The sequence below is a fragment of the Diorhabda sublineata genome, chromosome 8 (assembly GCF_026230105.1).
Source record: "Diorhabda sublineata isolate icDioSubl1.1 chromosome 8, icDioSubl1.1, whole genome shotgun sequence".
Classification (NCBI taxonomy): Eukaryota; Metazoa; Arthropoda; class Insecta; order Coleoptera; family Chrysomelidae; genus Diorhabda; species Diorhabda sublineata.
Genome location: NC_079481.1, coordinates 19,935,164 through 19,949,690, shown reverse-complemented (window position 1 = coordinate 19,949,690; position 14,527 = coordinate 19,935,164). Strand labels below are relative to the sequence as shown.

Genomic DNA, 14,527 nt, shown 5'->3' with positions numbered 1-14,527 from the left:
CTAAAATTAAATAGAATAAGAAAATATTATGTACGTACAAAAGATAATCATTCAAAAGTTATAATAGGTAAAAGTATTTGAATTTAACATTTAAAAGTAATTTTAAAGTTTTTCATAAAATGTTTGAAAAAAAATTCATACCAAATGTTTATAAAAAAAGGAAACTCTCCACATTGATGCATAAAAGGCACATTTTTATATAACTCTATAAGTTTTGCTCAGACATTGTTGCGACAATTAAATTTTCAAGAAAAAGTATTTCTGATTGTTCGACTTATTCTACGATATTTTTAATATGCTTTCGATATCTTCATATTTTTGTAGAATATCAAAAGTTATATTGAGTACAACTGTATTAATATGCAATTTGCACCTTTAACCTCATCAAAATATTTCAAAGTAAATAATTTTTTGAAGGCAATACAAAATTGAATTCGGGTTGAATATATCAAATTTCCGCAACAATTTCTTGCCCATCCAAAAAACTTCTCTAGGCAATCCTGATTTATGTTCCTTGTTAAAAAAAATGAAGATTTTTGCATTTCAGGGTTTTCCATGAAGATATAACAGAACTTATCGTTATTTTCCAACCATTTATAATATGCATAGTGTTTATACATTTTTCCATTGTTCTGTTTTATCTCCATTAATTTAATTACTTTCAGGACATTAAACAAACATCTTATTTTTTTAAAAAATTGTAACTGTTTCTCTGTGCCCAAGAATGCGTTAACTTGTTAAGGTAAGGCAAGAATTTAATAAATCAAATAAATCATTTTGCAGCAAGCATTGCTTCTGAGCATTTACTAATTTCAATCAAATTCAGTGACGGGACAGTGTTACATATTCTTTCTGGAATTATTTTTATAACACTTCCTTCAGGAATATGTAACTCGTACACTGTTCGGAAGTCATATTGGCTTAAAATATGACTGTCGAAAATCTCAAGGCATGTTTCCAATTTTAGCGACTAAAAATATAAATACTTTACCTCTAGATGATCATAGGAACAAAAATATTACACAGAATTTAAAATATAACACAAATCTCTATTAATATAGTTAATTATTCAATATTTACATTAAAAAAAGTTAATCCAATTGCCTAATTTCATCTTTCAAATAAGGAAATAGGAATATGTTTGTTCCTTGTAGAACATCCTTCCAAACAGCACATTCGTGGCATTTTATGGCAGAAGCAAACATTAAACAATGAGTGAATGATTGGTTTTAAATATAAATATATATATATATATATATATATATATATATATATATATATATATATATATATATATATATATATATATATATATATATATATATATATAAGTACGGTAAGTAAGGACAATTGGTATATTTATGCACTTTTCTCTACCAAACAACGTGGCGGATAACTGGTTTATGCATGGTGACTTCGCGATCGGAAAACAGTAGCATCCGATATTCAATTGTGATAGTCATAACAAGGGGAGAAGCTTAGAGTGACTCTTCTTGTTTTGTTAATATTCGGTGGCGATATAAAGAAGAACAAAAATAAAGACAAAGGGAACGTAGCGCCTCCTCGATAAACACTAAAGAAGTGAGGACATCCTAATTTAGAAGACAGATTGTTCACGTGGTCTTTATTAGTATTTTGTTTGATTTCTGTTATGAAATTAAACACTTTATTAGTTATTGAATATTTTATATATTAAAATTAACAAAATCAAAATATAATATATCTAAGGCTACAATTTAGGGAAAAATCCCGCATGTGTTTTGATCCATATTAACAGTCTTAACCCTTAAATTAAAATTCATTTTCAATAAAACTTTATATTTTGTTCTTATTATAGGACAAGTATATAAATTTTTCTAAAAAAGTAGCATAATAAATATAACATAAGAAGTTTAACTGATTTCAACAGAATATTAATACACATTTTTAAACCACCCATAAATTGTCCTGAAGTACAAATAAATTCTGTAGTCACTTCATTACAATATAAAAATCGTTGAAACAAAACAAATATATATAGCAACAAAACTGTATTCCCAGCACCCGCTAAATTTTACCTTTAGAAAACGCTAGCTAGCTAGGCCCCGTTCAATTTGCCCCCCTTTTTGTTAAAACTGATTTTGTTTCAATATTATTATTTCCAAATAACGTAGATTATATCGTTATAATTAATTTCTTGGACTAGTTGATCCTCAATAAACAGTAATGCAAAAGCATTAAGTCTATCGTGGTCTGTGTTTGCGCCTAAATATGTTTCTAATTTTTTTTCGAGACGAAAAACATCTTTTTACTCAACAATTTGTAGCTAGAATACTCAAAAAATTCGAAGAACAATGTCCACATTCGGACATGGCTTGAAGACTACGTGAATATAATAAATTGCATTTTTTGCAAAGCGTACATCTTCTGTTTTTACTAAGAAAGATGTTAAATTTCTTGGTTTAAGATTTTTTCTCTTTAGTCATAATAATTATTTTTTGTGTACATATTTCATAGACATTTTTTCATAAAAACTAATAGGAACCAATTTTTGAAATGGAATGGATATTTACTTTTTATCGTCTCCAAAATTCTGGCACTTTTTGCCGTCCTTCAAATTATGCCGCCATAGGCGTAAATCCATCATTGCAAACATATCTGATTACTCGATGAACGGCTCTTGGGCATATGGAATACAGTTTACGTTTTTTTTTTAGAATAATTGTTCTACAGAATATGCATTTGCGGCTGTTTTATCTTTTATACTGTTTATAGAGTATATTTGTCGTGAAATTTTTCCTTTTCCTGGTTTGAGGATGTTTATATTTGGATGCGTTGATAGCGCCGTCAAAAGAACGAGAAGATCTATATCTTCACCGACAACTACAACGAAATCAAATGCCGATGAGAAGTTTATTGCGGTATTAATTATTAACGTATCCGCATCTTCGGTGGCTTGTTTAACCACGAAGTGTTCAGCTTCAAATTTTATCTTCAACATTTCAATGAGGCGGTTCTTGTTTGCATCGTTACCCAGGAATTTACTTTGTGACACAGTTGGCGTCATTGTTTCGTCAAAAAGTATGTCTACTGAAGCAGTTTTTCGTAATCATCGGGATCGTTCTACACATTTGGTAATACGAGCTGCTACATCTTCTGAATATCCTTCAAATACTATAATGGCATTGGAGGTATAGTGCGATCGGACGTAAGTAATGTATTTATTGCAAATAGATGAAAACGATTCGCGCTGTTGCCAAACGACTCGGTGTAATAAGTATCCTCCATCGATGATGTATATCGTATTTTCAAAATTAATATCGCCAGAATGTTGTTCAAATGCCTGATACATAGTGGATTTAATATATTTGCGCATGCCCTCATCATTAAAAAGGGATAACGGAAATGGAGCAAGTTCGTACGCAAAAAAATTTTCAAGTTCTTCTTCAGAATCTTTAGCGATGCACATTCTTTGGAAAATTTACAAAGTATTAATAGGGACAAACTCGTTTTCTATCCGAATACCTGTATTCATAACACCAAGTGATTTAGTCTGTCATTACGTTTAAATTTTACGGTATAGAAATGCCAGCACTACCAACTTAGTGAGACATATGACAGTTAACTTTTTCGTCTCCGATAATTCCAGTGCTTAGTGACATGATTTCCTTCAATTCTGGAAAAGGTGGATGATTGGACAACCAATCCACCAATTTTAACCCGTGAAGTTCTTATTTCGACATGCTGCTCGGAACTGGAAAAAGCTACATTGCAAAATTTCTCAACGTCACAAATATTGTATAGAAATGCCAATCCTAACGTCCACTTAGATAGCACGCTTTCCTTGACTCCTCGACCATGAGTAAGCCCACCAAGACATTTCATCGTCCTCATTAACGACTGCTCAATTGTCACATCTGACTACGTACCACATCAAAATTTGTCAGAACGTCTAATCGTGAAATACCCTTTCCTTGTAAATAGTTCATATTCTTTAGCTATCATTCCTTGCTTCAAATGAAGCATGTCTTGCAAATATAAATGACAAGATTTAGCATATAGAAATGACCACTGACATAAAAATAAGGTATCATTTTCTGCACAGTGTCAAGATGTAAATTCCAGTTGCCCATTCTCTCTGCTGCAATGAATTGTTTTAGAAGTGTAACCATCCGAAAATATTGCATCCATAATTTCGCTGTAGCACCACGTTGTTCAAGTTTAATAAGTTCATTCGCAAATTTATCAGCAAGTTCTTTGCAACAATCTTCCTGGTCCGCCTCAAGTACCACTGACCTGTCGAAATTATATAAAATTCAATATAGCAAAAATGAAGAAATTATTTCCCGCGTCTTAAAATATAAGGGCTGGTCATAAGTGAGAAAACAAGTATGCGGATGTAATGACTCACATTTTTCACAAGCAAATAACAGAGCAGTTAAAATTGTGTCATAATCACTCGGTGGAGCATTAATAAAGAGTAAGCACCCAATAAATGATTTTTCGAAGAGCAGTTCTGCTGTCGCTCGTTCCATGAATCCACTCCAGCCAGGTATGTTAGGAAGGTCAACCGATTTTTCATATAGCCATAATAAATCGGAAACTGATGGTATAATCTCCTTCGCTACCGCACGAATGCTACCAAGATCTTGAATCTTTATTGTTTTCAAGTCCGTATCGTTTTTCTTCGTATATGTTTTTAATTCAATGTCACCAAAAGTACCTACAACTTTGCAGACGGCATTTGCTTTAATTGTTCAAGGTCAGGAGCAATCGTACTTTTAGGTGTTATACAATGGATACCACCCATAGCATGAAAAGTGTTGTGTCCATCTAATGTCTGCGTGTTGAAATCGGCGTTATCAAAAACAAATTGATCATCGATATTCAATGGCGAGCGCATTATAGCTGAAACTTCGAATAGCATTGTTTCAGTGTGAGAAGAGCAAAATCCAAGAGATGATAAAGTATCAATCAATCGTCGAGATCCATATTTTTGAAATAAAAATACTGCTATTCCAACCTGAATGATATAAAAGATTTCGGCCTTATGCGGCAATAATAGAATGTGCGAAAGCAATGCTTTTTTTCTTCCATTTGCAAAGTGACGCTCGTTTTTTTTTAATTTATACCATCCAGAAAAATTCGCAAAGTTTCAGGGATATCTGACTCGGCATCTTGAAAAAAATTGTCTGATGGAGAATAATGATTTGTCTCGTACACCTTAGACCGAATATCTTCTGTAACAATTATTGCTGCTGCCTTTATAATACGCTTATTTGTTGTCACTTTTTTCATTGTACCAGGCATCCGTTAATAACTTAAACCCTGTACTTCGAACACAAACCAAACAACACAGGCACCTTATTGGCAGTGACAGCAAATAAAATATCATCACAGTGAAAGCAGTTGTGCTTTCACTGTTTTTATGGGTGGACGGTAATCACCTTCAATTTTTGTCATTAGTTCGTCCAGAGAAAACTGACATTCTTCGGAATTTTCTTCGAATTATGAATAAATGTATTGCATCGCGGTATCAATCTCGCTTGCATACGGACCTATTTTTTTTCTTTCTTCTGTCGAGGGCGTTTGATACAATTTCTTCATACACGAATCGTAATATTATGCATCAGCTGCGACTAAGTCAGTAACCTGCTCTAGGCGTTCAACTATTGTTTATCTCTAATCTTCGTTACGAGCCCGAGCAAGTTCTGAAATACTATTTTTCAACGACAATTTATGCACACTATACACAATATTACGTTCACATAAACGTGTCTGTTTTTGTTTAGATATGAACTCTGCTGTTATCTCAGCAGCACATAAAAAGCAATGATTTTTGAATGAGAACGTTGGACGTGTAGATCGCAGTTGTACTTGAGAAGTTGTATCATCACTTCCCTTACGCAAAGCTGCAGCGATTAACTTCTCATTATTATATCGTTTTCGACACGCATCGTGAACTAGTATGGACTTCAATCCCACCAAAAGTTTGTATTTATTGTCTTTTCTTTTTATACTTGACTGACGAAAAGTTTCCAATCCTTTTACCTTCACTTCAATAACTTCACTTTCTTGCAGTATATCACCACAAATAAAGCAGTTTAACTCATTCAAGCTTTGGCTCTATAAATGCAAACGACACTGTGAAATGATAAACGTATATTGATGACTCAGACTAAATATTTCTATTGAGCTCAGCTGGATCCAGATGTTTCTTAGAAGAGAAAGACAGACATTCCTTTATACCTGTGGAGACATGACAGACTATAGTTAGCTGGGTTTTCATTCTATGGAACAATATTTAACCTTCGTATAATTTTTATAATTTACAAATCACAATATGAGCAGTTTAAAGTAAATAATACACGTTGGTGTGGATGTATAATGGTTTACGGCGCTCGTACACAGAAACTATTGATTTTAGGAAAGAAAAGATCATGACATAAATTGTAGGAAATTTTTTCTTCTTTTATTTCGTATAGATATGTTTTTCCTGTAAAATGCGCCGGAAAGGAGTTATTATCACAAAACTGCTTTTGGGCGCCATTTTTTCGATATGGCGGTGCGAGCGGCAAACATACCAGGTGGCAAAGTTGAAATTTGGAAATAGCATATCAAAATCTATAAAATTGCTAATTTTCAGAACTCCCTGTAAACTTTCCAGGTAACCTCTATTTTCTCGACCGAATGACTGTACTACAGAATAAGGATGAAATCAACTTAGAACTTTGTTCTAATAAGAAAAATTAATTTTTCCTTGGTCCCTAGAATTTACAAAATAGAGCTATAAATTTTACTCAAATTATTCAGATCTTTTTTATTATTTGTAGCTTTTTCGTTCTTATGAATTTCTAAAAATTCCCATTTTCGTGTGACACTGACAATTTGCATATTTATATTAATCAATAGATCACCTACATCTCAAATATATAGCAGTGATCAATTCAATTATCTATAGTTTTATTAGAATTTACAAAATAGAGCTATAAATTTTACTTAAATTATTTAGATCTTTTTTATCATTTATAGTTTTTTCGTTCTTATGAATCTGAACCATTTCTAAAAATTCCCTTTTTCGTGTATTAGATTCCGTTTGAAGAATTTTTGAATCTTTATAATTGAATTTTTTTGATATTTCATGGTTCGTTAATGCAGTTCTATTTTTTTATCGTATTGATAACCTCTTAGTCTATTTTCTAAATATTGAGATGTTTGCCCTATGTAGACAGCGTCACAATTAGTAAAAGGCACCAAATATTTGGATAATGTATTATGTCCTCTATGACTTATACTAATATCATATTTATTGAAATAATTCGATAGTTGTTGGGAAAGTCCTAGTACATATGGTAAGGAAAAATGTTTTATGTTTTGATGTTTCGTTTCTGCTTTGTTCTTAAATTGATTGCAGTATCTGTTTATCCTTTTCTTGCATATGTTATTTATCATTTTTTCCGGATAATTATTTTCTTTCAATACAGTTTTTGCTTTTTGAATAGCTAAGCATCTAATTTAGGATCTGATAGTTGGATAGATCTATCAGCCAAACTTATTATAACTGATCTTTTTTGTGACATAGGATGACACGAATTGAAGTTTAACTGTCTTCAGGACCAAGTTGGTTCCGTATACCAATCTGTTCTTATGTTATTGTATATTTTATACAATGTGACATCAAGAAAATTGATTCTATTATTTTGCTCAACCTCGATATAAATTGAAGTTTTTTATGATAAGATTTGAATTTTTTATATGTTTTCAACTTGATTCGTGGGTACAGCAGAAATGCAATCATCTACATATCGGAAAACCAATGACAGGACTAGGATTATTAGTAATAAAAAGAAGAATTCTTCGTAGTTGTCAAAAATGATTGAAATTGTATTGTTTGGGTTAAAAGCGAAAGTAAATACAAAGAAAAAACTTTTTTATTAGTTAATACTTTTTAGAAATAAATAATAAAGAATATTTCTCAATAAAATCTAAATAAAAGTTAAAGTTAAAATAAAAAATCGCTAAAACTTTAATTGAGTTAGTTGAAGATATGAGTGTGAAAATAGAGGAGTGTAGTAGTGATGGTGAATTTATGAGTACTGATTATTTGAAATCTAAGATTCAAGGAGATCACATATTACCTACTAGATCGAAAGAAATATACCAAAGAGCATACAATGATTTCATATCTTGGTGTATAAGTAACAATGTCAATAATTGTTCAGAAAAAACACTATTAGAATATTTTGCTGCGAAATCAAAAATTTTGAAAGCTTCTTCCATGGTAACCGTATATTCTATGTTGAAATCAACTTTACAGTTATATCATAAAACAGATATTAGTAAGTTTTCAAAATTGCTTGCATATTTAAAAATACAATCCAATGGTCACAGTCCTAAAAGAACAAAAATTTTGACAAAAAATCAAGTATTGGCATTTTTAACAGAAGCTCCAGATGAGAAGTATTTAATGGTGAAGGTCAGTATACCTATACAATTTTTGAAAAAATAGTATTATTTAGTGATATACTATTAACAATTTTGATTTAAATTTATTTTGAAAACAATCTGCTATACAAATTTTATCATATATTAACAGTTGCTTATAATTTTCAATTGTTCTAAGACTCTCACACCTCATGTGAATTACTAATTTTTTACTTATTTACAGGTTGCACTTATTTTTGGCATTGCTGGTGGGCGAAGTAGAGAGCTTACTGATTTAAAGGTAGATGACATTCAGGACTTGGGAACATCTTTATTAGTGATAATCAGAGAATCTAATTCACATATTAAAAGGTCTTATAATATTTTTAATGATAAAGGCTGGCCTATAGATTTTTTGGATATATTTAGAAAATATGCATCTTTAAGACCAAAAAACATTGAGCATAGGCGATTTTTTATATATTATGACCAAGGAAAATGTTCGAGACAAGTCGTAGGAAAAAATACATTTGGGCAGTTACCTAAAAAAATAGCCAATTTTCTTAATTTACCAGATCCTGGAGCATATACCGGTCATTGTTTCAGATACTGTTCAGCAAGTTTTAAGCGTACAAATGATGCAATATCATCCAATGATCCACATGAACACCTATCAGTTATTAAAGATCTTCCTACTTTAGAAAAAGAATTGCATTCATCAATCAAGATTGAACAAGATGTAAGATTTATTTTTAAAATCCTACTTTGATAGAATTCACTTGATACAAACTATATTTTCACTTATTTAGTTTAAATAGAAAATGTGTGATAACCAGATTGATAATTTTTTTAAATACTTTATCTAAAGAATAATCTATGTTTTTGATTTATTGCAAACATAATATCTCTATTGGACAAGTCGATTTTGATTTATTTTGGCCTCTGAAACAGAATTCGAGTTACCTCAATCTTGAAATTGGGAAGAGAGCGGAAATATTGACATGCAGGGTGATTCATTGAGAATGTCCAATCTCTGAGCTGTTGATTCTAGACCTCAAAATATGATGATTCTGCTTAACATGCTTTATGCAAATATTGCTAGTTTCCGAGATACGGGGAGTTCAGAGTTTAAATTTAAATTTTGATTTTCGCAATGATTTTTTCTGTTTTTACAATTTCTCTTCAAAAATTGGCAATTTCATGTTTTTTGGCATGAGGAATCATAATTTGCACTCAAATTTAACATTGCTTATAGAGGACGCTAGTTACACTTGTAATTGTGTTAATTAAATCAAAGTAAACTTTTTTTGGGCTAAACTTACACCTAAAATAATAAAAAATATTAAAAAGCGTTAAATTCTACAAAAAAAGTTACTCTTCTTTGATTCGTGTAATTCAATCGGTTATAGAGCTTCTAAAAAGTTCAATAAATTTTAATTTTTTCATAAAAAAATTTTATTATTCCTTAAATATGTAACAATACCAAATTTGTAAACAAAAATAAAAAACTTTAAAGCAAATGCTCAAAATGCCCACCATTTACTTCAATACATTTTATGATCTGCTTTCGTAAAAATCTCTTAATATCAAATAATCCTTGTCTATTATTTTTAATTACATCCGCGGCTTCTTCTATTTTCCATCGCAGTTGTGGAAGAGAAGTAATTTTTTCTTTATAAACTAATACTTTCATTTGCGACCAAATTGAAAAATCCAAAGGATTTAAATCATAGCCTCTTGGTGGCCAAGCAAACATACTTCCACGACCAATTCATCGATGTGGAAACTGTTCGTTTAAGTATTGACGAACTTGTAAAGAATAATGTGGTGGTGCTCCGTCGTGCAAAAACCACATATTTTGTCTTAAAGCGAGAGAAGATCCTCTAGTAATTCGTGTAAATGTTCTTGAAGAAAATCTAAATAAAGAGGTCCATTTAAATTGGTTGGCAGTTCAATTGTTAATAAATGGTATACTAATGTATTACTCATTCTTATTATTATCCAATTTTTGCTTCTACACAAACTGTCTAATAGCGACACAAGCCTACTTGAGAAGAAAAATTAAACCACGGATTAATTCACGAATGTGATGTTGATATTAAGAGATCTTTACTAAAGCGGATTATAAAGTGTATTGAAGTAAATGGTGAGCATTTGCTTTGAAGTTTTTTATTTTTGTTTACAAATTTGTTATTGTTACATATTTAAGGAATAATAAAATTTTTTTATGGAAAAATTAAAATTTATTGAACTTTTTAGAGGCAAATAACTCGATAACCGATTGAGTGGCACCAATCAAAGATGACTTTTTTGTAGAATTTAACGCTTTTTAATTTTTTTATTATTATTTTAGTTGTAAGTTTAGCCCAAAAAAAGTTTACTTTGATTTAATTAACACAAACAAGTGTAACTAGCGCCCTCTATAAGTAATGTTAAATTATAGTGCAAATTATGATTTCTCATGCCAAAAAACGTAAAATTGCCAATTTTCAAAGAGAAATTGCAAAAACAAAAAATTATTGCGAAAATCAAAATTTAAATTTAAACTTTGAACTCTCGGAAACTAGCAATATATAATATATATATATATATATATATATATATATATATATATATATATATATATATATATATATATATATATATATATATATATATATATATATATATAGAAAAGTTGTTGATAAAAACATTTATCTCGTAGTAAATAATAATTTAAGGTAACTACAAATAAATAAATGTAAGAATAAATATACGACAGACTTCATTTCACAATGGCAGAGTCCAGTGTCAATATCAAATTGCACCTGAAGAATTGGATTATTTCAACCTTTATTAGGACAAGCTTCTGTTTTTTTTCTTCTTTATTTTGAAATTATCGCTGAGTTTATTTTTATTTTTTTTTTCAAGCCATCATACCAAAAAATTCAAGTTTAATTTTTTTCCATCTTTTTATATATGATTTTAAACCCATAAAATTTCTTCTTCTAGGATGCTTAAGTTTTGGGTAAATACATATTTTCGAATTTTGAATGGATGGCATGTTTCACTTTCCATATAATAAAATTTTGTTCTTGAAATTTCTGTATTAAGTTCAATCAGGCTTTTCGGCAGTTTCTGTATTAATCACTTGTTAACTCAAATGTTTCACTGATTATTTGCATTTTTAAAATCTGTTTATCATATTTGTTAATATGATAATATTTGATATTCCACCTATCATAAATACTACATATAATAACTGCAATACAATGATTTTATTTTGTTAACCCATACGGAAATTAACTATTTAAAAAGGGTTAAATAATGGCAATTTTAGATCATAGCTACAGAAAAATTACTATTGTTCTCTATATTATAAATAATTCTTGATATTTTGGTTTTAGAATGATGATTCCAGTTATGATTTTGAAGGTTTGGATATGCCAGAGGAAGATCGTTATGTGGAAATCTCAAGTTTAAAAAAACAACAGACTGAAAATTTATCCAAACAAGAAAAAATACATATTTCAGATATTAAAAATTCTGATGAAATTTCAGTTTATGGAGAATTGTTAATGATAAAACTTAGAAAAATGGATACTGCTACAAGAATTATGGTTTGCAATAAAATTGATAATCTGATTTCTCAGACAGAAATGGCATTGTTGAATAAAAGTTTACCAGAGATTCAGTCGACATCTTCTTCACAATAGATATCAAGTTTCAGTAGATACCTAAACACTTTTGAACTGAACTGAACTTTTCTTTGATGTGGGAGTTATTGTATATTTTTTGTAAATGACTCATAATAAATCATAATAAGTTTTATCTCGGACAGAACTATGGTGATTCCATATAAAAGCAGAGATATTTACGTTTTGTGTTTTCTAAGTGTTCAATTCTATCTGTGACCTATTTCCAAAGAGCTTTTTAGAAAAAAATTGTATAAATATATATTTAAATTCGTTTAGAATCTTAAAATGGAATAAAATTTGTGTGAGGTGATAGCAATAACCTACCCAAAATAAACGCATAAACATCCAACATCTATCAATAATATGTAATATATCACCATTTTTTTCTTTTTGCATCGATAGCACGTTGTCTTTCCTGACATTCTATGTCAAGTACAGTTCTTCAAGTTTCAAGGCATAAGTACTTCTGGAGTAGATGCTGCATCAGACAACTGTCTTTTCTGATTTTCTTGATAAAGGTTGGTTAAGTTTCATCTGCTAAAAATATCTTCCAGCTGAAGCCAATACGTGATCTTCACGCAAAAAAATTCATTGAGTTGAGGTTGGCTGGGAGAATTGTAAACGATTTTGTCATGATTTGAAGTCACAAAGATGTAATATCTTACTTTATAAAATGTAGAGTTTGCAATTCTTAAAACCTATTTAATTTATGATATACTTAAATATACATTTGTTTTTGAGAAAAAACCATTTTGTAGTTATCCCGCAGTCTTTACAACTACCCCTTAAAGTACGGGGAATATGAAAATTAAGACGAATATATTTCTAAGTCTCAGGGGAAAATTTAAACAAAGATATTAAGTATTTAAAGTAGATATGAGGATACTTCTTACATGTTTACATTTACCGCCTCGCGCATGACGTCTCGCTGGAATCAGAATGTTTTCTTGGCCATTAAGATTATATATTTTTTTGTGTTTAGCGGCTATTATAGAGTTTACCTAACTGTTACTTTTCTTTTAAAATATTGTTCTTTTTATTATGAGATCATAATGCCGTGGCTATATGCAAAAATACTAATCGAAATACCAATCAAACGGGTATCGAATACTTTGGTTTGCAAAAAAAGACTTAAGCAGTGGACAGGACCCTGGGCTCGAGAGGCTAAAATCAATTTAAAATATGATAAATGTATGTTGTTAATCACAAAATGTCATCCAATTCCTAAAACGGTTTCAGTTTGGTTATATTTATATACGATATCCTTTATTTATGTGATATTTATTTTAGATCGTGTTTGTTAATTTCGAAGAAGATAGTTCCATATAATGCAAAGTGTTTAGGTTTAAAACATTGTTTATTTACATATATATGGACCGCTCAAAGAAATAAATAAAATATACCCATAATATATCTGAAACAATATTATTAAATTATATAATTTCATAATTTTGCTAATCGTATTGTTAATAGTCTCTTATTCCACGGAACAGGCAGGAAATTATATTCCTTGTAAACCGCACGCAACCTTGAGAACGGGAAATTTAACTGGCAAATTCAATCACCATATAAATAATACCTATATAGACATGTCTGCATCAAATATTATTTTTGGAATCAAAATAAAACTTTATTACAGGTATACAACATACATTATTCTATTTTGATTGCAACGTGACGTCACATTATGCGACAAAGATAGCGCGTGCCTGCCCTTAAGCATACCGGTGTATGTGTATCATGATAGAGACTGTTGGTTACCAAAAGAGGGTTCGATTAACGGCGGACTCATACATATATACATATTCTCCTCTTAATTGGATACATTTCTTACTGCAACGTCTCTAGACCTTTAAAAAAAATGTTTCTTCTTACTCTGCAAACCACAGCTTTTATTACCTCCTCTTTGGGAGACAATTTACTACCTTTTAAACTTTTTTCAGCTGAGGAAAGAGATGATAGTCGGACGGAGCCAAATCTGGTGAATAAGGTGGGTGTTCTAGTAATTCAAACCCTAAATCACGAATTTTTTGCATGGCAACATGAGATTTGTGGGCAGGGGCGTTGTCCTGCAAAAACAAAACAGCCCAATTCGACGGTCTGATAAAATCATATCATGAACTGCATCGATGCCAGAAAATGGCCTTCCCGATCGGTCATCATCTTCAATGGAAAATTTACCTCTTTTGAAGCTTGCAGTCCAATTTTTCACAGTCGCATACGAAGGATATTGATCACCAAGGGTATTAAGCAAATCTTCGTAAATCTGCTTACCTCTTAACCCTTTTAAATACAGGTACTTGATGATGGCTCGATACTCTAATTTTTCGATTTTCACAATTTCGGTGGACATCTTTTTCTTTTAATTTATTGCGTGATTCTGGTTTACTTTTTTGACGTCAAACTTTACACTGACACTTCTAATTAGTTATTGTTTGTTGCTATGG

General features: G+C 30.5%; 1 protein-coding gene across 1 annotated transcript; it reads left to right on the top strand.

Moving 5' to 3' along the window:
• The first annotated feature begins 7,825 nt into the window (after positions 1 to 7,825).
• LOC130447961 (uncharacterized) lies at positions 7,826 to 13,942 on the top strand. The gene is made up of 3 exons (XM_056785043.1): positions 7,826 to 8,455; positions 8,648 to 9,142; positions 11,790 to 13,942. Exons 1-3 carry the CDS (start codon positions 8,027 to 8,029, stop codon positions 12,096 to 12,098), a joined length of 1,233 nt encoding a protein of 410 aa, XP_056641021.1. The 5' UTR covers positions 7,826 to 8,026; the 3' UTR covers positions 12,099 to 13,942.
• The last annotated feature ends 585 nt before the right edge of the window (positions 13,943 to 14,527 follow it).